The sequence below is a fragment of the Hordeum vulgare genome, chromosome 3H (genome assembly GCF_904849725.1).
Source record: "Hordeum vulgare subsp. vulgare chromosome 3H, MorexV3_pseudomolecules_assembly, whole genome shotgun sequence".
Taxonomy (NCBI): domain Eukaryota; kingdom Viridiplantae; phylum Streptophyta; class Magnoliopsida; order Poales; family Poaceae; genus Hordeum; species Hordeum vulgare.
In genome coordinates this window covers 578,354,691-578,378,819 of record NC_058520.1, presented here as the reverse complement: position 1 = coordinate 578,378,819, position 24,129 = coordinate 578,354,691, and the positions used below count along the sequence as shown (strand labels likewise).

The window sequence follows — 24,129 nt, the reverse complement described above, 5'->3', positions numbered from 1 at the left end:
GTGGGCCATATCTGTCAGAAAGAGCATCTATACGTAGAAATACAGGATCAGCAAACTACGGCATGTATCTTGATACGTATTTATAAAAAAATTAAAAGATGACACCAACTTGTGAATACGGCCCGAATTGTGGCATTCTTTTGCAATTAACTCTTTAATGTTAGAGTATTGCTGTCGGCATAACAGTTATTTGCTAGGAACTTATTTTCTTGATTTTTCAAGCATAAGAAATCATTAAAAATGGATGAAAGGTACTACATCCGTATCAAAATATGTATCGTTTTTGTTAGGCTAGTCACATTTGGGTTGATCTTTTCCAGCGCAAAGACGACTCAACCAGAAAGTTCATAAACGGGGTACATTGTGTTTTCCTTTGTCCTGGTTCTGCATCGCCAGCATAGAAACATTATGTAATATAAGAGTCAAACCAAAAAGTTTTTCTAACATAGTACTAAACCGATGATATGCCGTTCAAAATGACACCACCTCTCCTGTCAGGCATCACCAACAAGGTCACCAACTATGACTGACACCTCCTTTTTTTTTTTTTTTTTGCGAATCTATGACTGACACCTCTTTGTTGGCTCGATATGATCGAGAGGAACCGAGAGACGAAGAGAAGTAAGTAGTGACGGAAAATAATAATTGAACGGGTTAGCTGAGCTCGGCTTAAGCCATAATTTAGCCGAGTCACTATCTTGTCAATGGTAACTTGGCCTAGTTTGTGAGATTTCTCATCAAACGGTTAACCAAACAAATTTCGATTTTTTTTTCACTGCTAGCTCTGAAGTTGTCTGTATTAATTCAAATCGCCTGAACTTGTGTTTTTATGTTACTTCCACTCTAAAGGCTGTGTATTTTCAATTTTTTCTCCTTTTCTTATGACATCATATAACGTTGTACACCACCCATAAACAAGGTAAGTGGGTTGCTCAGCGACAACTTCATAAAATATGACCATTTTATTGCGTACTCTGTCTGCAGAAAGATGAAATCTACATATATTTAAACTAGTTAAACTGTTAAAGAGACCCAATTTGGGACTTGTACAATCAAGAAGCTCTTCCCAGCGAGTGCAGCGCTTCGATGTCTAGGTTTATCTGCACCCTAACAAAAATAAAATAAAATAAAATAATACTAATAAATTTTAAAAAAAGCCAAAAATTTTCATGATAGATAATTTGATATGTGAGGATAGCTTTAAGTTTTGTATCATTTAAACATCCTAGAAGCTCTTAGCAAAAAAGATAAATCAGATTAAAACAATGCATAAACAGTAAATCTTTTTAGAAACTCCGAATTTATTTTATTTTTTATAAAGAGCTGTTCAGATGTCTAAATAATTTAAAATTAGAACGGATCTCACGCATCAAATTATCTATCATCCTAAAAAATTAATTTTTAAAATTAATATTTATTTAGAAAAATTATTTAGCGGGGCTACAGATGAGCCTAGGCTCGTAAATGGATTTTCGCTTCCCAGCCACTTTAAGTTACTTGGCAGCGGCGGCCATAGCAGCCCAGATAGCCCGCAGCTTCCCGGCGTATTCCACTATGCTCTCAATCGGCGACGCCGCCTTCTTGGCCGTCTCCGTCTCCAGGAACCTTCCAGCCCAGGCGGCCAGGCGCGGAGTCCTGCCGGCGTCGACGACCGTCACGCCGAACATCTCGCGCAGCGCCTCGAACCAGAAGAGGTGGCACCCGAGCGCGACGTCGAGGTACCCGACGGAGTCGCCGGCGAAGAAGGCCTTGCCGCCAGAGCAGGCGTCGAAGGCGTCCTCCAAGGGCTTGACCGCCGCGAGCGCGGCGTCGAGCCTCTCCGCTCGCTCCTCCTTGGTGGTCGCGCGCAGGATGGCTAACATCGCATGGACCACCTTGTCGTCGACGTAGGCTGCCCAGAAGCGGGCGACGGCACGGTCATATGGGTCGGCGGGGAGGAGCGAGGCCGCGCCGGCCCAGACCTCGTCGACGTACTCGACGATGGCGAGCGACTCGCAGACGGGCCTGCCGGCGTGGATGAGGACGGGGACCTTCTTGTGCACCGGGTTGGAGGCGAGGAGGAGCTCGCCCTTGTCGAACAGGTCCTGCTCCAGGTCCTCGTAGCTCACGCCCTTGAGGTGCAGCGCCATGCGCACGCGGACCGCGAACGGGCTCACCACGGTGCCCAGCAGCTTGACGCCTTCTCCTTCGCCGGCCATCGTTCTCGACCGATCTCTTCCCCTCACGATTACACTATCTACTCTCCTGTGCCTGTGCTCTGAACTGAATTTGTAAGTGCATATGGTAGTAATATCTTCGTTCTCCTTGTTGTTAATTTATACAAGCAGGAAATTAGGCTGACCAGTTGGTGGTAGAGAAGCTGGGAGAGGCACGGGTCTATGACTATGTGCGTCGTCGTTGGCGTGCGCAGCATGCTTGCACGGAAGAAGGTTGACTAGCTCGGCATCACACGTGACGCTTCACTGATGGACGATATTATTCAGAGTGATTACAAAGATGTTGCATATAGAGTTAGGGAGAAAGGTAGGGACACAATCAATCCAAACAAGATAGTTTTTCAAATCGTAGCCCAAATAGGATTTATATTGATTCTACCCATACAATTTGTGTGTTGCAATTTTCTTCCATATTGTTGATTTCATCCCTTCAAATAAACCGATCGAATAGTGAAGAATCCATTTCCTATATAACTCCAAGCAATGAAGTCAGTTGTATTATGCATACGGAGGGGAATCACGGACACCCACAAAACATCAATTGGCCACAACGTTTGTCTCGTCAACTCTTCATTCTGAAAATCGGAGACTAGATCAATAAGAGACTTTTGACCCGTTCCTATTTGCAATTTTTGGGATCCATGCATCTTTTAAAATATAAATATTTTGTCATGATGTAATGACTTGTTTATCTACTACAAAAAGTTTTGCTATTGTCTTAGAATTCTTACTTCTAAGAGTCGGACCAACGATCCCAATGTCGTCGAACGAGTGCTAAGAACATCTGCAACCATAATTATCTAATCCCGGCACATCCACGGACAGGCGGCCCGCAAATAACTCAATTTACAACTACAATATCTACTTTTGCACATCAAATACATACAAACACATGCACGTAGATCATCTTGGCAAAACAATAAGTAGTGCACATAAATATAAATTATTCGTACATAAGAATACATAATCCAAACATAAATCTGTATATAGTGCATAATTGATAAATCAAAAGTAAACATCACAGATTTTCGGGTCCAAATATGCTCGATAAGATCATCGAGAAGTTAAATATGCACATGTTGATCTTGCAATTGCCAATACATCTTCAGAAAGTTGGAAATGTGCCCCGCCTCTTGTTTCGGGAGGTGGACCTAAACACCGGGCTTCTCAAAATCATATGTGTGGGCTGCCTCTTCACTCTCATCCTCGACAATCATTTTGAGGAAGATTACACAACATACCAGGAGATGCCAAATTACCTCCGCTTTCCACATCATGGCAGCTCCACAAATACTACCCCGACGAGCTTGGACACTACAAATAGCTTCTTGACATCCTTCCCAGTGACCTCGTACATTGTTGCAAAGTGGCTTTGTTTGTTGCCTTGAGGATGAGCTATGGTCTTCACAAACGCCGTCCATTGCGGATGGGTACTATCAGCAAGGTAGTACGTAATGTTGTAGCTATACCCGTTGACGGTGTAGTTGTATGGTGGAGCCTCTCCATCACAAAGTTTGTTGAACAAAGCTGACCGTTGAAGCACATTGACATCACTGCACAAACCTGACATGCCAAAGAAAACATTCCACATCCGCAAATTCTTCGATGCCACTACTTCAAGTATGATGGTGGCTTCTTTGAGTGACCTTGATATTGCCCACACAAACCTTTTGTATAGTTATTTCATTGCCGGCGCATGCAATCAACTAAAACTAACATACTTGGGAATCCTATTGCTGCTCCAATTACGAACATTTTTTCGGTGTCCTCCACAGTTGGCTCTCTCAGGTACTTTAGTCGAAACACCTTCACCATAGTGCATGCAAATTGCACTGTGTTCGCCAGGACCGTGCTCTTTCCATCCAGATTTTAGTATCAATTGCATCTACGGTTTTACTATAAGCAAGCATCGTGAGTGAAGCCGTATATTTCTGCAGAGGAGAGAAGGAAATTTGTGTGAAACAATCCTTCCTCAGCTTCAAGTTGTCATTAGTCATCTGCACAACATTCACTATACGCAAGAACAAATTTCTGCTCATCCGCAAGCGACGTCGAAAGAAATGTTCAAGGTATGTTGGCTCGGGCATGAAGTGGTATGTATACAGAAGCCGTGCACCAGAAAACCTATACAAGGGAATAACTCTCCGACCCTTTATGAAACCTTGAAGTTTAGGACGTGTTCGTCTGCCTTCTCAATCTTCTCTTGGATGCTCATCATTTCAGCATCTTCATCGTCTGAATCTGCCGATGACCTCGTTGAATATGAATTCGTAAAGGTCAGGGTTTCCATAGCCGCCATTGCACGATGGATCCACCAGTTTCCTAGAAGTAGTGACCAAAAGAAAAAAAATTGGATCATACATTTCATGGAACACATAGAGCGCGGGGTGTATATGGGTGAATTGCACATACGGGGACTGCGTCCTATGGTGGCAACCTTGACCGGTTGATCGGCAACGGTGTGGGCTCGGGCCTCTTACGGGGAAGCCATGATTTGCGGATGATGGCGGAGCAATAATGGTGATGAAACACCAGTGGCTGATGTGCAGACTAGGTCAAAAGAGAAGAGGAGAAGGGATGGTCGGGCAAAGAATTGGAATGGCGGGGATGGATATGGGCGAATTTATGCGTGCCCTAACGATCAATCGCACATGACGGGCAAACCGGGTGTCCCCGAATGCAACCCAGATATGGGTCGGATATGACGAGTGTCGGCCAGTTCGAATGTTTGGCCCGAATTTGGCAACCGCGGTTGGGTGGACAGGCTGCCCAGACGTTTGGGGTGGGTAAGGGAAGGGGTCGGTTTTTTTTTTTTTTTGAAACGCGGTCCCTTAGGTACTGATCTCATTAAAAAAGGTCGAAGAGAGTTGCCCGGTTAATAATCGGAAAACCGGGCTAAAACCGTCACAATGCCCCCGCCACAACAGGGCACACAGGGCGACCTGGCAACCTACACAAGAACACACACACGCCGCCTAGGGGAAGAGCTCCGTCGAGGTTGTAATTAGTTGTCATCGTCATCACGCCTCCGCGAGGGCGACTCCGACTTCACCATCGATGACCACCGATGTAGCCTCCACCGCAGACAAGCATAGAGGCCTGCGTCGGACAACGCCAAACAGTCCACCACACGCGCCGGCAACTAGACAGCTTCGAATCAGCCGACGAGCATTGAAGGAAGAAAAGCACTGGACCTGCGTCGAGCCAGCGCCAGAACCGACCATCCGTGTTCACATCATCGTCGCCACAAGGATCCCCCTCAAACAGCTTCGACTTCAGAAGACAAGAGAGGCACGGCGACCCCTCGAACACGTCGGACGAGACCAACTACCAGAACCCAATAGCAAAACCTACTCCGCTTGAAGGGGCCATCGTTGCCACACAAGAAACCGCGCAGATCATCCACATTGCCAGACGAGCCCCAGTCGACCACAGTGTCGCGAGTGTCTAGCCCCTGGAGAGTGCAAACGAGATCCAAAGCTCTTCAAGATGACTCCCCCAAGGAGGAAGCGACGATGCCGACGGCGTCGTTCGGACCAACCAGGCCTAAGGTTTTCACCCAAAGAACTGGATCCGAGGGTGTGTAGGGAGAGAACTTCTCAACGGTGCCTCCAAAGAGGTGAGACAACGTCCACAGACGCCGACATCGTCGGCCGACAAGCTCTTGTCCGGCAAGCTTTTGCCCGGAGCACCTCCCAACACCACAACCCCACGCACAGCACATCCGCTAGCACACACGCCTCCCACCAAACCACCGCGCCACCGGCCCCGGAGAGCCACCGAGCACCAGACCTCCCCGTCGAAGAGGCCGACGGGCCAGATCCGCTAGACCACCCCAGCAAGGAGCACGACGCCACGCCGGACACCTCCAGCAGCCACAGCCACCAGCGGCGGCCGGTGTATGCCGCTTCAGCCCGCGCCGCCTGCTGGCAGAGCATCCACCCGGTCCAGATCTAGGCGGGGACGCCCAAACCCGCCAACCGCGCAGGCATGCCCCACCTCGCCCCCGACGAGCAGCCGCCCGCGCCTCCACCCCATGACACCATTGTCGTGTCGTACCGGATGCAGCCGCACCGCGTCGTCATGCAGAATCGCGCGCATCCGAGCCATGGTGCCGTCCCGCGCCGGCCCACCGCGAGGAAGGGGAAGAGGCCCCGCCGCCACCGAAGCCGGCCGGGCAAAGCCCGACGGTACGAGCCGGTGGCGGCGAGGGAGGGACGGAGGGCGGGGGAGGCTGGAGCCGGCGGCGCTAGGTCTCGCCTCCCCGCTCTCCCGCGAGCGACGAGGAGCGGCCGTTTGTTTTATGATGTTGTGCTAGTTTCAAAGGGTCCGGTTTGTAGATGCTCTAAGATATTAGCAACTCTGCCATGGATAAACCTTATCATAAATAAAATTAAATAGAAAATGTTTTGCTATTCGTCGAGCGATGGTGCGAAAGAAACCAGTCGATGTGAAATTTGCAATTCCTGCAGGTAACCAGTGTCGGAGCTATAGTCATTCCCACAGATACATAGTTTTAAACGTTCCTGTCAAGAACAGCAGAGACAGAACACACAACGTGCTTTTCATTCGACGATACAGAAGAAGGCTGATGCAGCATGCTAACAACACTAGAACAGCAAGAATGCCCTCCTTCTCCTTCCTTGATCGGATGAGACAGAAGGATGGCGATCGGATCTACCAGATGGTCTGGATGACGGGGACGTGCTTGATCTTGTGGTGGTCCTGGCCGCCGTCCTCCTTGATCCTCCCCACCATCTTGGGCATGCTGTACAGCACCACCTCCTCCAGCTCCTTCATCCCGCCCAGCGCCTCCGGGAGCATCTCCATCTTGGCGCACCGCAGCAGCGTCAGCCGGCCCAGCGCCGCCATCGACCCCGCGCTCACCGCCCACTCCTCCAGGTCCGGCAGCCCCAGCCTCAGCTTCTGCAGGCTCCGGAACGCGCCGTCCCCGAACTCCAGCCGCTCGCCCTCGTACGCGCCCCACATCAGCGTCAGCTCCGCCAGGCTCGGCAGCTCGCCCAGCATGTCCACGAACCCCTGCCCCACCATCGTGCCCCACATCGACAGCCGCGTCAGGTTCGGCCGGATGTACCGGATCGCCACCTCGTCGCCGGCGTCCTCATCCTCCTCCTCCGGTGCGTCCATGGCCCCCACCAGCCTCAGGCTCTGCAGCCGCCGCAGGCTCGCGACGGTGAACACGGCCGGCGGCAGAGACTCGCCCTGCAGCACCAGGTGCACCAGCAGGTCCAGGCTCTCCAGAGCCGTCATCAGCGCGCCGGCGTGCGCGGCCGTCAGCCCGCTCAGCTCCAGCGACCGGAGGTTCGTGGCCCTCCCCAGCGGGTTGCCGGCGATGGCGCGCGTGTCCCAGCAGCGCGGCTGCACGCCGTGGAGCGTCTGGAGGCTGTACAGGTCGCCCAGGCACCTGGGCAGCGCGAACGGCGCCACCACGTGCCGCAGCGTCGGGATCGTCCAGAACGCGGCGGTCACGCCCAGCACGCCGCCGCTCCGGCCCTTGAGGATCAGCGACTGCAGGTTCACCAGCTTGCTTATCGTGCTCGGCAGCCTCTCCAGCTGCCCGCACTGGAGACCCAGGTACCTTATGTGGATCATCGAGCCGAGCTCGTCCGGAAGCTTCTTGAGCTCAAGGCCATGAATGTCGATGACGCGGAGGAACTTGGACGCGTGGAGGAAGCCCAGGTCGGTGGAGTGGATGCAGACGCTGGGCTTGGCGGCACCGCCGTTGGCAAAGTCGCAGACGATGGTGCGGAGCTTGGGCAGCGCGTTGCCGAGGTGGACGTGCCTGTCCGTGGTGTTCTGGACGGCGAGGCGGCGCACGGTGGCCGGGGCGAGCACGTCGGTGCTGTCGTGGCTCTCGACGAAGCACGCCTCCTGAGCCTCTTCCTGCGCGAAAGCGTGGAGGCGGTCGTGCACCACCACCGCCGTCACGGTGCTGAACTCGTCCTTGTCCACCAACTGCACCATGCACCGGGAGATGAGCTCCTTGAGGTAACCCTGCCCGACCTCCTCCATGGTGCTCCCGCGCCGCGGCCGCACGAATCCCTCGGCCACCCACAGCCGCACCAGCCTCGCCGCGTCCACTGGGGCGCTCTCGGGCATTGCCGCGAAGTAGAGGAAGCATGACTTGAGGTGGTGCGGCAGGTCGTCGAACGCCAGCGACATGATCTTCCTGGCCCCGCCGCTCCCGCTCTTGCAATGCTGCGGCTGGTCCTTGGCCGCCAGCAGCTGCGCCATCACCTGGTCCCACTCCGCAGGCAGCTCCTTTGACCGGAGCACGCCGGCGAGGATGACGATGGAGAGCGGCAGGCCGCGGGTGATCCGGAACACGTCCTGGTAGTACCTCGACTTGTAGCGGCCGGGGCAGTCACCGCGGTGGCCGAACACGCGGCGCCGGAACAACTCGTACGTGTTCTCCGCGCTGAGCCGCGGGAGCTCGATGGGGTCGTACGTCGGACCGGCGGCATAGCCCACCACCTCGAGCCCCGCCGCATCGGTGACCAACACCACCCTGCTGCCATTGCCCTCGTCGGGGAGCGACGTCCGGAGGCTGTTCCAGTCGGCGACCGCGATGCTGCCGTCCACGACGACAAGGTACCGCCTGCCGGTCATGTTCCGGAACAGCGAGTTGCTGATGTCCTTGCCGCCCTTGGCGTCGCAGCCGCCGTCCTCCGCGTTCTGGCCGTTGGACGGGGACCGGCGGAGCTGTGAAGTGGCTTGCCGGTGGATGTCGCGGAGCACGTCGGCCGGGCGGCTGTTGGGAGGGAGCACGGTCCAGGTGCGTATGGCGAAGTGGTTGCGGACCTCGGGGCTCTGGTAGACCTTGCGCGCGAGCGTGGTCTTGCCGATGCTACTCTCGCCGACGATGGAGACGAGGGCGCGGCCGGGGACGGTGTCGACGTCGAGGAGCTGCTCCTTGAGCATGTCGCTGTACTTGCCGAAGCCGACTGTGTACTCTTCCAGGTCGTCCCTGCATCCAAATTCACCAAGCCAGTCAGCTGCTTGAGTCATTGTTAGCTAGAACTACTTCCATTGCCGGAACAGTGACAGCTTATAATTTGATGTCATTTTCAGAGTGGCAATGAGCCCTGGATTTATAAAACAAAGTAGCTTGACAATACAGCATAATCCACATTGCCTAACTCAGGCAATCAGTGAAAGTGCCTGTTGCACATTAATCATGAATGTGTTTGATGTCATTTTCAGAGTGTAAAAAACTACAATTCTGCAAGCTGCGTGATAGTTCAGCAGAATCTTTGCTCCCAGAACAAGACGATGATAAAAGACAGCAGAATAATCAAGGAACAAATCACAGTACCAACAAGTAGGTTCGTATCTTTCAACTCTTCTTTTTGGTTATTGATTTTGTCTCTGATTTTGGGCGTTGATTTTGGCTGAAAGAAAGAACCAGAGTGGACGAACGAACACGACTGATTTTGGGGGCGGGCGTGCGTGCGTGCGCTGCGTACCAGGCGGCGAGGGTGGTGGCGGAGGAGGCGGCCCAGGCGGGCGAGGCGGCGTGCTCGATGTGGTAGGCGGCGCGGTTGGCGGAGATCTCGTCGAGCCGCTTCCTGATCTGGCGGACGCGCGCCGAGAGGTCGTGGCGGAGCGCGACCTGCAGCCCCGCGCAGCGTGGTCGCCAGCGGCGCCAGCTCCAGCGCCACCCAGAGCAGCGCGCCCCCGTGCCGGGGAGCGGCGGGGCCGGGCTGCTGCGGCGTCTACGGTGTCGCCCGGCTCGGTGGAGGAAGTCGTCGAGCGCGTCCTCGGCCTCGAAGGCGACGTCACGGGTCTGGCGCACCCAGACGGCGACGAACTCGTCGTCGCGGAGGCGGCGCCTGCGGTCGGCGTCGCGGATGAAGGTGTGGAGCCACTCGAGCTTGTCGCGGAGCAGGCGCACGTCGTCCCCCACCTCCAGCAGCACCGCCGCCTCCCACGCCACCAGCTCCGCCACCTTCGCCAGCACCGTCGTGATCGCCGTCTCCGCCATCGCTCTCCGCGCTGTTCTTGCTCGCCCGCTCGCTGTGTGTGGTCTCTGGCTCCCACCTCTCAGCCTGAACCGGAGCGAGGCGGATATCTCCCTCGGGGTTCTGGGCTTGGATGGAGTTTGGTGGAGTCAAGGTCAATGGTGGCGCCGGCGACAGGGAGCTGTGGGAAGCTCGTTGGTTTAGTGGCGGGTAGTATATACTGGATCGATCTGTGCATGTGCAGTGCAGCTGAGATGGTTGGGGGTGGTAAGAAGGTGCTGTCAGTGTAAGCCAAGGAGAAACGAACAACATCGACCGTGCACACGTGCTTCCACATTCGTAGGTTCCTCAAGATGGGAATGGGCCGGGTCGACCAGCTGGGTCACTGACCCGGCCCAAATAATCGAGATCAGTGGGTCAAGTGGGCCGGCCTTAAATTATTTACGGGTCAATGGAGCTGGTCGTGTGAGACCCGATGGATCAGATGGTTTGATCCAATCAAATCGCTATGTCTAGTTGCTGCTGGTCGCCCCGAGCATCTCTGTCGTCGTCGGCATTCCTCATGGTGCGCCTCATGTTCGTTGTTTCGGTCGGCGTCGAGTTCATCGTCCGACGGTCCTGGTCGCCGTCAAGCTCTCCGCCCGAAAGCCTTCGACACCGTTGAGCTCGTCATCTCGGTAGCCGTCCTCTTCCTCTTCAACTTGGCTAGCTCACCACACGCTAGTCTTTCCGGTCTTCGGATTGTGCTCACTCTTGCCAGCTTCCTCCCATTCCCACTTCCCAGCACAATTGCAAGCCAACCACACATCCGATCGTCCTGTTTTGGTTCTTGGTCAATGCGTATATGTACATTCTATAGTAGGAGTTTCAGTGTAGTAGATTCTATAAATTATTACAAAATTCAGTGTAGATCTAGTTGGAGTTTCAGTGCATATAATGATTCTGAAGCTTCACTACGTACATGTGAGACTCCTATAGCTTCACTGTGATTCTATAATAATTTCAGTGTTGGCTCTAGTTTTGGTATGTATATGTATAGGAGTTTTTGTCAATCTTATAAACTGTAAACGTGGATTTTTTTTGGTGCTGATAAAGACTACTCTTTTCTTGTTGTTTGGTGGTGTATCATAGGTATTTTTTTAGTACAACGAATTTGAATTTACTGAATTTGGGTCGGCATTGTATACCCAACGGGCCAATGAGGCCATGACATTATGATGAAATGAGCCGACCCATGGCCTCACATATTGACCTTGGGGACACAGGACCAGGTCCAAGGCTAGGTCCGGGTCGGCCATTCCCATCTTGATAGGTTCCTTCAGCAAATACCAAGTATAGCGATGCTTTGGAAATAGTTTTTTCTTTTCTTAAAATAGGCTTTTGTCCCGCTTTATAAATAAAGCGAACACACATCAGAGTACATGGCCGAACGATACAAAATGGTGGGTAACCCTCACACAACGCCCATCCCAAGATGGCCAAGCCACGAACACGCGACGCGGTCGAAAAGGAGTACAGGGAAAACCGAAAACTCAACCACACTACACCCTACCCCCCCTACATTCCACAACACCGTCCTCAAGAGAGATAACGACGCGAAGCGACGCCGATGTCGAGTCCATGACGGACAAAGGTTTTCACCCGGAGTCTGACACAGAGAGAGTCCCCATAATAACGTCTTCAAGAAGAGAACATCGCCCGCATGCGTCGTCGTTGTTGGCGACCAAGCGCAGAGCTTTCGCTCGATAACTCACCCGTGCCACCGAGGTCTTCAGGGAAAGAGTGATGAGATCAACTCCCAGGTCCGGATCAGGGCGCCACCACCGCTAGAGGCAAAGAACGCCCGAGTCACCTTTCGTCATAGCCCTCACCACCCACACGGCCAAGATACATAGCCACCACCGCCGCCATGGTGTCCGCCAAAGGGCCCACCATGTGAACCGCCCGCCATGGTGTCCGCCAAAGGGCCCACCATGCGAGCCGCCTTCCAGGGCTGCTGCCCCAGCATCCAAGCCCCGATACCTCGTCACCCGCTCGCCTCATAGTGCAGATCCCACGGCAGGAAAAGCCCGGCACCAGTCATAGGGTCGGGGTCAGCGCCACCACCGTAGGGGCGCCCACGCCCACAGACTCCGCCAGTCGCACTGAACCGGAGGAGACATCACCGAGTGACTGCCGACGGTCGTCATGGAGAAACAACTCTAACAACGCCAAGTCCGCAGTTTCAAGCACTTACCCGCCAGCCGACAACCCGAAGTACCATCCACCAATGCCACAGATCTTCACCGATGCCACAACGAGAAGACGCCTCCCCATCCAACCACAAACTCCCATCTTGGGATGGTCGGAGCAGACCCAAAGTTGCACGAGGAGTAGCCAGTCCCGGGCAAGAGGACTATGTCAACTCCTGTCCCGACGACCAGCCTGCACCGTCGGCCTAGTACCAGCGAATGCACCCACAGACGATGGCCGCCGCCGCAATGGAAGAGGGACAAACATGGCAGTCGGCAACTCCGACCATCAAGCATCCACTCCGGCGCGCCGGCCCCGCATCGGCCCCTCAAGCAAACTCATTCCCATCGCCCAGCACCAAGATAACCACCAACCACCCTCGGCCCCGCCTCCACGCCCGCGGGAAGGGATTGAAGCACCACCAAGGCCACCGGCCGCCGGATCTCGTGCCACCGACCAGACCAGGCCCGTGCTTGCTACCCATGGTCGCAAAACGCGTCGTCCCTAGCACCGGCCCCTGCAAGGCCGACGCCCGTAGAGCACGCTGTTGGAAATATGTCCTAGAGGCAATAATAAATTAGTTATTATTATATTTCTTTGTTCATGATAAACGTTTATTATCCATGCTATAATTGTATTGATTAGAAACACAGTGCATGTGTGGATACATAGACAAAACACTGTCCCTAGTAAGCCTCTAGTTGACTAGCTCGTTGATCAAAGATGGTCAAGGTTTCCTGACCATAGGCAAGTGTTGTCACTTGATAACGGGATCAGATCATTAGGAGAATCATGTGATGGACTAGACCCAAACTAATAGATGTAGCATGTTGATCGTGCCATTTTGTTGCTACTGTTTTCTGCGTGTCAAGTATTTGTTCCTATGACCATGAGATCATATAACTCACTAACACCGGAGGAATGCTTTGTGTGTATCAAACGTCGTAACGTAACTGGGTGACTATAAAGATGCTCTACAGGTATCTCCGAAGGTGTTCGTTGAGTTAGTATGGATCGAGACTGGGATTTGTCACTCCGTGTGACGGAGAGGTATCTCGGGGCCCACTCGGTAATACAACATCACACACAAGCCTTGCAAGCAATGTGACTTAGTGTAAGTTGCGGGATCTTGTATTACAGAACGAGTAAAGAGACTTGCCGGTAAACGAGATTGAAATAGGTATGCGGATACTGGCGATTGAATCTCGGGCAAGTAACATGCCGAAGGACAAAGGGAGCGACATACGGGATTATATGAATCCTTGGCACTGAGGTTCAAACGATAAGATCTTCGTAGAATATGTAGGATCCAATATGGGCATCCAGGTCCCGCTATTGGATATTGACCGAGGAGTCACTCGGGTCATGTCTACATAGTTCTCGAACCCGCAGGGTCTGCACACTTAAGGTTCAACGTTGTTTTATGCGTATTTGAGTTATATGGTTGGTTACCGAATGTTGTTCGGAGTCCCGGATAAGATCACGAACGTCACGAGGGTTTCCAGAATGGTCCAAAAACGAAGATTGATATATAGGATGACCTCATTTGATTACCGGAAGGTTTTAGGAGTTACCGGGAATGTACCGGGAATGACGAATGGGTTCCGGGTGTTCACCGGGGGGGGGGGGCACCCCGGGGAAGCCCATAGGCCTTGGGGATGGTGCACCAGCCCTTAGACAGCCCAAGAAGGCCCTATGCGCCATAGGAAGAAAATCAAAGAGAAAAAAAAGAGGAGGTGGGAAAAGGGGGAAGGACTCCTCCTTCCAAACCTAGTTGGACTCGGTTTGGAAGGGGAGGGTTGCCCCCCTTGGCTCGGCCGAACTCCTTTGGGGTCCTTGGACCCCAAGGCAAGGCTCCCCCTCTTCCCCCTATATATACGGAGGTTTTAGGGCTGATTTGACACAACTTTGCCACGGCAGCCCGACCACATATCTCCATGGTTTTACCTCTAGATCGCGTTTCTGCGGAGCTCGGATGGAGCCCTGCTGAGATTAGATCACCACCAACCTCCGGAGCGCCGTCACGCTGCCGGAGAACTCATCTACCTCTCCGTCTCTCTTGCTGGATCAAGAAGGCCGAGATCATCGTCGAGCTGTACGTGTGCTGAACGCGGAGGTGCCGTCCGTTCGGCACTAGATCGTGGGACTGATTGCGGGGCGGATCGACGGACGTGAGGACGTTCCACTACATCAACCGCGTTTCTTAACACTTTTGCTGTGCGGTCTACAAGGGTACGTAGATCGAATATCCCCTCTCGTAGATGGACATCACCATGATAGGTCTTCGTGCGCGTAGGAAAATTTTTGTTTCCCATGCGACGTTCCCCAACACACGCCACCACTGCAGAGCACCTGCCCGCGCCGTCGGCCGACCACCCACCACAGATCCGGCCAGATCTAGACAGGAACTCGACTGCGAGCCTCCTCTGAATCCGGAGCACCCAACCGCGGCGCACCACCGAGCGCAGGACGGCGACATGCCGCCTCCCGGAAGCCATGCCGCCACCCCATGCGCCCGCTGCTACGTCGCGAGGCCCCACGACAACCCCGCCACTGCCAGAAGACGTCGTCCCACGCCAACCGGGCTTTGCCCATCAACGCGAGCCGACGGCGGCGGGGGAGGAGGGAGTGGTGTGGGGGTGGAGCGCTCGGCGGCTACGGTCCCCCCCCCCCCCCGGCGCTCGCGGGAGCATCTCGGGAGGGAAGGGAAAAATAAAAAAAATACTTTTTCACGCCGCTATATTAATATAGCAACCGTCCTATACAATACTATGCTTGGGTCGACAACACAATCACACAAAAAACAAAAGAAAAACAAGAGAAAAGAATGCTAGCAGCACCAGATCAGCGAAGGTTGTAGTATCCCGTAACCGTTGCATTTACGGGATAATTCCATCCTACTCCAATACCATCGAGTTGTCGCGTATCAAGCAACACCTTTAAGAAGGACCGCGATGATGATGCGTTGCTGCCCGTACGAGTCCTAGGATTTCTTCCGATACACGTAGGGGAGGGGGAGGTAAAAGTGACGCCCTTTAGGAAGGGTGGCAGCGCCCACACGCATCACCGCATCGGCACTGGCCAGGCCAGAAGGGATTTCTCCTGACCTCTCATACCCACCACCCAGGACCAACGTCGGTTCCACCATGCCTACCGCCAACTAACATGCGCCACCATAGTCACGAGGACACCACCGTCGTCTCTCCAGATAAACGCTGCAAGGCACCCCAGACCAAACCAAAGCCACTCGAGACAGGGACCGACAGCACCGCATTCGCGTGGCAATGGACAACCTCCACAGACTCATGCAATAGCAGACCAAACACACGAGCAGGAGAACGTGAGGCCAATTGCCAAATGGGTCCGATATCGGGCCCGCTAAGCTCCCGCACCCGTGCTATAGCTGACGCGGCACAAGAGCCGCTGCCCCCATCACCCGTAGCTCCCTTGTCCAACCGGAAGCGGCACATTGAAGGCCAGATCTGCCCATATCAAGCCCAAAGGGCCCAAATCTGGGTTGGAAGGGTGCCGCCGGTCAACCCGTCGACGCCACCCACAACCGTCGCCAAGGGGCTGCACCATCGCTTCGCCACCACCGGATTTGCACTGGAGCGCCGCCGTCGATATACACCACCGATGGTAACGCCTGCCCGAGCCGGATTCCGCGATGGGGAAGGGAGGGGCCGCCACCGCCAGCCACACCATGGTGCCTCGCCACACCAACCGATGACAGCGGCAAGGGGGGAGAGTGAGGGGGAGGGCGCTGGACGACGAGGGAAGGGAGGGGCGCTCAACGATTAGGGGAGGGACGGCCGCCCAGGGCGCCCTGCACGGGAAGGCGACGCGGGGATACGGGGGGGGGGGGGTGAGTTTCCAATATTTTCACACATGCGGTTATCCTGGTAGAGTGATGCTCCACATAGCACATAGTTATTGTTGAACACAATAGGTTGACTTTCATTTTTGGTTTAGTCCATTTTGAACTTTGTCGGAGGGAGGCTGGAGGAAAGGAAGGAGAAGGAAGGAGGTCGCCGGTGGACTGCTCCATCATCTATCTTAGGGTGGGGTGGGGGTGGGAGTGGGAGAACAACAATGATGGGGGAAGGTGGTGGGGCGGTGGTGCAACTTCCTTGGAGAAAATCTTCGTCAACGCCGATGCTAGAGGGATTGCCGAGGGAGCGACAACACAACGATGGCTCGTGGTTGGGGGGACGGCAATGCGACGAGGCTGTCCTTGAGTGCCACCGACCGTGGGTGGCGACATCAGGCAGTTAGGTCAACAATAGCTAGGCAGTTCAAAATAAGAAGATGAGCTGAAACAAGAAGAAAGGTTGCGTGCCGTTGGATTTGCATCCAACGTCCCAAAATGGTCGACACACCCAAACTCGGGAATTAGGCAACTTATATCTAGTCATTCCCAATGTTGAAAGTACAATACAGTACATATATAACAACAAACATAGCAATTTAAATAATTTAAAATCTATATTTTCATAAATTTCTAAGTTTGTTGAGATGTTGCTGAAATGATTGCAAACTTTAATAAAATAATGAAAAAATCTTATAAAGAGTTGGAATTTAAGTTAATCAACATTGAATATAAAAATTCATGTACGAAAGTAGATTTGCGAGGAGGAGCCTACTATGTACGACCCCATTAGAAATGACTTCATTGGTTCACGATTATGTGTGTTACAGTGAAATGCATTCACATCCATATGAGAATTGAAGCTTGCATAATGAGCCCACATTGTCACATACTCCCTCCGTTTATAAATATAAGTCTTTCTAGAGGTTTCACAAGAGGTCCATATACGAATGCATATAGACATATTTTAAAATGTAAATTCATTTATTTTGTTTCGTACGTAGACTATTAATAAAATGTCTTAAAAAACTTATATTTAGTAATGAAGGAAGTACATGACACCGGCTCCTATTCCGTGCATTAAGAACAGTAAAACTAAACCTAAAGCGAGCTCTCTCATCGATTCACGTTTCTGGCCGTCCGTTCTCATGATCTGAACGTTACTGGCCGTCGGATCTGATGTGTAAAACATCTCTCCCGCATCTGGCCCGGCTGTTCTATGGGCAGCCGCTCCCGAGGCCGAAGAGAAGGCTTGTGGTTAACTGGGCCGTCGGGCAGCCCATTTTAGCTGACAACAGAGAGCGGTCGATGTGCGTTCTTCTCAGCCGCCGCACCGCACTCGCCATCCATATCGTGGTCGCGCTTCAAGCAGCACCACCACCCTCACGCCTCCGCCCAGTGCCATTGCCCCCATCCTTTCATCCACACCACGCCGTCCAGCTCGCACCCCAATCGCATCAGCGCCCACACCACAGCCTAGTGCCGTCGCCCTTGCATCCCCCATCCACCCCGACGTCTTCGCATCCCCCATCCACGCATACATCTTCGCATCCCCCATCGACGACGCCTCTGGAACCTGGAGGTCTGGACCGACAAGTGCAAAGTGAGCGGGGACGACGGCAAACTACCCCTCCCATCAATCCAGGTGATCAGGTCAGGAAAGATATGCGGCGTCCAGACCTTCACATCCTTTCTTTCCTTCCTCATGGAGGATGGGCTGAAGCGTCGACTTTCTAGGTGGGAGAGAACAAGGGTGTGATGTGAACCCAACTCAACACTGCCGCTCGCGGGTGAAGCAGGAGGTACAGGCGGAACCCTAGCCGATGGAGCCTGCCATGATTCGTGACGAGGCGGCCATAGTTAGATCCGTTCTGATTGATTCTATCTTTTTTTTCCTTCCAATCCGTCACAGGCCATTGGTTCTGGTGTATTTGTTTGGGGAATCCTAAGGACTAAAGTAGATTTGCAAATCTTCTCCATACCATCAGGTGCTTTTAGATCTCAGTTGAGGTATTCGAATCCTAAAGCTCACGATTTGCAATGTTTGCTGCGAGGTTAGCTTCCATGTTCTCATACATGTCATCTTATTATCCTAGCCATGATTTATACGATTCATGCTACTGGCTATGTATATAATATTGACTATTGCCATCAAATTAAATCTTACCCAAATGGTATGTAAAACTAAGCCTGACCATGTTCTCACATATTGACTATTGCGCGGACCTTGACTCCGTGCACCAGATCATCTCCAAAGTTGACGCGCAGACGAGCGGCACCAGGGAAAAATTCAACAGCAAGGCGGAGATCTGCGCTGCCATGGTCAACGAGATGGGAGACCACACTGCTCATCATAGCTGAGAAAGGGTTCATCAACATTGTCACCGAGTTGCTCAAGCACTCTCACAAGGAGAGCCTTGCGAGGAAGAATAAATCAGGATTCTGAGCTCTGCGTGTCACTGCAAAGGAAGGCCACGGAGGTGAGCATTGACAAACACTTCAATACTAAACCAGTTCTGATGGGTCATATTTTTACATGGGAACAAGGGAGCTTTGGATATTGTGTCTAGACTAGAATCTCATCGTTTGAATGAAGAAAGGGGTTTATGGATTTCTAAATTAATTGATCGCCATGGTTTTGTGGGTCTTTGATCAATCTCCATGGATCCAATTGTATTTGTTTTGCAGTGCTGAAATTTACCTACTCTTTATGATAACTGCAGTGTGCCATTGCCTACACAAGCTAATGAGCAAGAAAATTGGACGTCTGACACTGCTTGTAAATATTGTGAAGGTACTCCTGGACCATGATCGATCCCTTGGGAAAACGTTTGGCCAATCAAAATATGACTCCTTTGATAACTGCGGCGATTAGAGGCCACTACGATGTAGCGAACCTTATACTGGAGTGAGATTCTGGATTAGTTGAACTATCAAAGGCAAATGGAACAACAATTGAACATAACCTTTATTTTCCTGGTACAGGGAATCTCCAGGAACGACAAGATATGTATTTACATCACAAAAACATCATTAGCTTTTGCAAAAATATGATCTTGGTTTAATTATTTATTATCACCATCCCAATTTACATTGCAGTTGTATACACACTTCTGAAAGTAAGGTTGCATGGTACATTTTTGTAGGATCGTATTTTGTAACCGTAACTTATCACAATAACAGTTCAAAGTTAATTGTTTAGCTCAACTTTTCTATTAGCACTTACGTTTTCTTATTTCACCTCACTGCATTAAACTCCACCAGTTTGAATTTCTTAAGTCTCGATACCCTACTTATATATGCCATCATGTGTTCCTCCACTTCTGGCCTCCTCCATTACCAGTGACTAATACTACGATACATATGCAAATAACATAAGTTCACAAGCTCCAATCCAAATTATAGTCATGGTGAGAACTCAGTATTGTATTCCTTCTAATTTGGCAAAATGGTTGTTTGTCAATTTTCTTAAAATTTACAATTGAGTATACGTCACCAGTTTGCATAAAATAGATAGTCTAATTTACTATATGCTTCGGTTTTTTTTTCATACATGTTAACTCATTTGAGGAGCTAGCTCATAGATATTTCCTTTGGCGATTGCCAGTTTTAATTTGAGAAATGTATATAGGGAGAGTGGGAGGTAAGATGCCTAGAAGTTTCTTATCGTTTGATCCCCCATTTCATTCGACTAGATATGTGACAAACAATAGTATAATGGTGGTTCTCTTCCTCTACATGCTCTATATAGACATTTTCTATTTTGTGCTACATAGTAAAAATAATATTTGACTTTGATTCCAATTCACAAGTTGTAGTGCTTTGCATATAGGTAGTTTGGCTACAATATAGTAGTGATAATCCTTGTGTGACAGTTGACGGCCAGAAACGTGAATCGATGAGAGAGCTCGCTTTAGGTTCAGTTTTACTGTTCTTAATTACATCATAGCAAAGGGACAATATGAGGGGCTTTCATACTACAGTTTGAGAGACAATTTGTTTGTCCTATGGCGGTGCTCAATGGACTCTCTTTTTTGGTCCCTGTAACTACCATTAGGTATTACTATTCTTCAATAAGTAATAGTTCTACGTTCCGCATGCATTTTCTTCCAACCGACTTTATCCTTTTTCTTATAACTGTGTACCATTTGTTATCCAGTTTGTGAGATTCGGTGTGTTAGTTTTATCTTCTTAGTAGGCCAAAGATCTTACTTTTTCGTAGGGAAGGACAAAGCCCAGACTTGTTCGTGGAACTTACATCAGAATAGCCTAGCTTTTAGGAGAAAATAAGAAGTGAGTGCTTTGTAGTTTTTTGGAACAAAGCCCAGACTTGTTCGTGGAACTTACATAGTTATTTTGGTGTCGCTGTGTCTTGTTCCGAAACAAGAAGTGAGTGATTTGTAGTTTTTCTAAATAGTATAACTAGAATGAATGACATATGTGTGGGTTGAGCTCCTGAGTTGTGTAATTGGCCTAGACCTTTTTGGTTCTTTTTGTTGTTCTTGTGAAAAGTGTGATAATGGAGGCAAAGTTGTGAGAACACCCAGATCATGTATGCTTATGTATCAAGGACTCTGCTCATATCCATCCCAAGTTGATCATTTCTACATGCATACAATATTATCAAGAAGCTTTCGTGTGGCAAGAAGCTCAACTAAATTGAAATTCTCAAATCAATCATGCATGATCAGGTATGTGGTATGTCAGGCTTTGTTCATATATATCCCCACAAACATGCTCTTAAGTTCAATGTCAGTCCTAAATAAGAAGCCGAGGAGAATAGCAATGCGTTCCAAATTTACAATATATGGGCATATGGTTTTCATGATTTTTGCCTGACAAGTGATAAGATTTTGTAAGTCATGATTTCCATGTTTTCACAACAAATCTGGAACAATTTCATGTTTTTTCTTGGAATTTGGAGCATTTTGAATTCTTGAGCATTTTTTATTTCTGTTTTTTTTAATTCCTGGAAAATCCTGAACATTTTTAAAATTCATAAACTTTCTCTGAAATTCAGAAGATCCTTTAATGATTTTACTCGTAATTGGTCTTGAACATCCTTTAATGATTTTACAATGGACAGTTTTATTGACTCATAATTACATATAGACCATACAAAAAATGTTACTGGTCTTGATTACCGTCGATGAAAGAAAAATACATATTTTTCATTTTAAAATGTATTAGAAAGATAGAAATGCATTTTTTCATTGATAAATTTTAAAGCCAAATATACGTTGTACATCGGACGGAGAGAGTAGAGGCAAAAAGGAGCTTCCTCGAACATGATACGAAAGGGATTATCTGAATAGTACGGTTTAGGTGCATGAAAGACATTTTCTAATTTCAGAAGACTAGGAGACTGTCCGAATTCTCTTCGCTCAGTCAATTCCGCTCCTGGAGCGGAGCAGGGTATAACTCATTTTGACGAAGGGGCTTACACCCAGCTCCACAGCTTTTTGAAGTGGAGAGATTCCGAACAGGGCCTACCGTTGCTGGGGGGTGCTTTAATTGTACATTGCGGAGTTATCATCAGTTTGCTAGAGATGATGTTGCGGTGTTGGCCCAGTGGAAAGTTTTTTTTTTGAGATAATCGTGCACTTTATTGATCAAGCAACCATAATGTCATTACAAATTGTCAGCCGGATAAAATCCGGGGACACACCACGCCACACTGAACTAACAGAAGAAGCACACGATCTAGCTGAGAGATGAGCAGCCACATTGGAGTCACGGAAGACATGCTTGAAGACGCACGACTCAAAGGACAAGGCCACTGTCTTGATGTCGGTCACTACAGGTCCAAGTACAAATCGATCCGACGCCTGGTAGGTCAGCCGCTGGATCACCGAAGCACAATCGGAGCTGATAATGACCTTGGAGAAGCCCTCTGCTCGCGCAAAGACGATGGCGTGAAGAACAGCACGTGCCTCCGCCAGTTCGGGATTGGTGACCTCCTGAAAGAGCTCCCGACTAGCCGCCAGGAACGAGCCAAGGTGGTCTCGGATCACCACTCCAGCACCCATGTGTCGAGTAGGAGCAAACACTGCCGCGTCCACATTAACCAGCACGGTTCCTTCCGGCGGCGGTATCCATTTATGAGATCAAGAGGACACACGCCTTTGGACTGAATCATTGTTGTATAGGTGAAGCAGAATCATATTAAGGTAAGCTTTAACCTTCAAAGTGACAGCACTAGGATGGACTAGAGCGCCACCCTCCCGAGCTGAATTCCTGGCATCGCAAATGTGACACATAGTCACCATAACTGTTGTGGCTTCAATGTTGGAGCATCTACTCAGGAAATCCATCGCCCAAGTTCTAGGAGAGAAGAACACACTTCGCCGAAGTTGAACTGGGAAGTCGGCCTTGACCTGGGTCCAAACCTCGTCAGCAAATTGACAGAAAAGCAGCGAGTGTTCTATTGTCTCATGTTGGTTACAGAAAATACAGGAGGTCCTGGCTGGAATTTTCCCCTTCTGTAACTGATGGCCACACGGCAAGCAGTCGTGGGCAAATCTCCATAGAGTGATCTTCATCTTCCCCGGTGCTTTGGCAGCCCAAAGCATTTTCCATTATTTTGCATCACCATCAAGGCTTGAAGAAGAAGGTCCGCGACTGGACCGGCTTCGCTCAACTGCAAACTGGTCCGTACGCATCAGGTTATAAGCCGATCTTACTGTGTATATGCCAAACCGGGCATGCGGCCATGACGCAAAGTCATCGTCCCCGTGGCGGCTGATAGGTATTTGCAGTATGCTAGTAGCCAGATTCGGCGGAAAAAGAGCCCTGACTAGATCCGTGTCCCAAGAATTTGTATCTTCCTTGATAAGGGTATCAACGGTCTGATTAACAGGGATGGGGACAAGAGTACGTACTAACTGCGGTATAAAACCAGGAATCCAATTGTCAGACATGATCCGTGTAGCCTTGCCATTTCCGATGCCCCAACGTACTACCTTCTTCAGAATTTCTCTACCGAAGAGGATGCTGCGCCAAGTATAAGAAGATGATCGGGGGCGGGGAGCATCCCAGAAATCGCAGTCAGGAAAATAACGTGCCTTAAGCACGCGAGCACATAGAGAAGATTGATCCGTCAGCAGCCTCCAAGACTGTCTGCCCAACATTGCTTGGTTAAAAATTTCCATGTCGCGAAAACCCATTCCACCAAGATCTTTGGGTGAGGATAACCATTCCCAAGAACGCCAATGAAGTTTCCTTCTACCCTCCTCTATACCCCACCAGAGATTAGCAATTGATCTTCTCATCGAGTGGTAGTTGGAGGATGGCAGATGAAAGCAGCTCATAATATAGGTGGGTATAGACTGAATCACTGATTTGATAAATGTCTCCTTCCCAGCCCTAGAAAGTGGACGATCAGACACTCCACACATGCGCTGCCACATCCGGTTATGTAGGAACTGAAAGGTGTTTACCGGCGATTGTCCAACCTCTGTAGGCATCCCAAGATATTTCTCCTCGAGTGCTTCATTGCGAACACCCAATGTCTGCATAACATAATTTCTAACCACATCTGAGCAGTGTCGACCAAAGAATAAGGATGACTTATCCAAGTTAATTTTCTGTCCAGAACCTGCACAAAAAGTCTCCAGGGTTTGCTGCAAAGCTTCCACACTCCTCTCATCCGCACGTGCAAAGAAAATGCTGTCGTCCGCAAACAGTAAATGAGTTATTGGGGGGCCAAGTCGACTGTTACGTAAACCTTGTAGTGTACCTTGGGCCTCCCTTCGTTGCAAAAGACAAGATAATCCTTCAGTGCATAGGAGAAAGAGATAGGGGCTGATAGGGTCCCCCTGGCGAATGCCCC

General features: G+C 50.6%; 2 protein-coding genes and 1 long non-coding RNA gene across 4 annotated transcripts; 1 reads left to right on the top strand and 2 right to left on the bottom strand.

The window, feature by feature from the left end:
* Positions 1-1,398: 1,398 nt before the first annotated feature.
* Positions 1,399-2,714, bottom strand: LOC123445284 (probable glutathione S-transferase GSTU6). The gene has a single exon (XM_045122248.1). The coding sequence runs from the start codon at positions 2,196-2,198 to the stop codon at positions 1,494-1,496; it is 705 nt and encodes a 234-aa protein (XP_044978183.1). The 5' UTR covers positions 2,199-2,714; the 3' UTR covers positions 1,399-1,493.
* Positions 2,715-6,661: 3,947 nt separating this feature from the next.
* On the bottom strand, positions 6,662-11,251 carry LOC123445283 (disease resistance protein RPP13-like). The gene is made up of 2 exons (XM_045122247.1): positions 9,704-11,251; positions 6,662-9,204 (listed from the first exon to the last, which is right to left on the bottom strand). Exons 1-2 carry the CDS (start codon positions 10,219-10,221, stop codon positions 6,894-6,896), a joined length of 2,829 nt encoding a protein of 942 aa, XP_044978182.1. The 5' UTR covers positions 10,222-11,251; the 3' UTR covers positions 6,662-6,893.
* Positions 11,252-17,632: 6,381 nt separating this feature from the next.
* On the top strand, positions 17,633-19,516 carry LOC123445282. Of its 2 annotated transcripts, XR_006631072.1 has the most exons (3): positions 17,633-18,352; positions 18,543-18,778; positions 19,093-19,516. It is a non-coding gene; the product is annotated as an uncharacterized LOC123445282 (long non-coding RNA). The 2 variants fall into 2 exon arrangements; XR_006631071.1 differs by having other exon boundaries at positions 18,543-19,516.
* The last annotated feature ends 4,613 nt before the right edge of the window (positions 19,517-24,129 follow it).

Excerpts from the sequence above, each read along its gene's own strand:
- LOC123445283 (XM_045122247.1), bottom strand. The coding sequence starts at position 10,221 with ATGGCGGAGACGGCGATCACGACGGTGCTGGCGAAGGTGGCGGAGCTG. Across the intron at positions 9,205-9,703 it reads GCCACCACCCTCGCCGCCTG|GGACGACCTGGAAGAGTACA; the intron begins GTACGCAGCGCA and ends ATTTGGATGCAG.
- LOC123445284 (XM_045122248.1), bottom strand. The coding sequence starts at position 2,198 with ATGGCCGGCGAAGGAGAAGGCGTCAAGCTGCTGGGCACCGTGGTGAGC.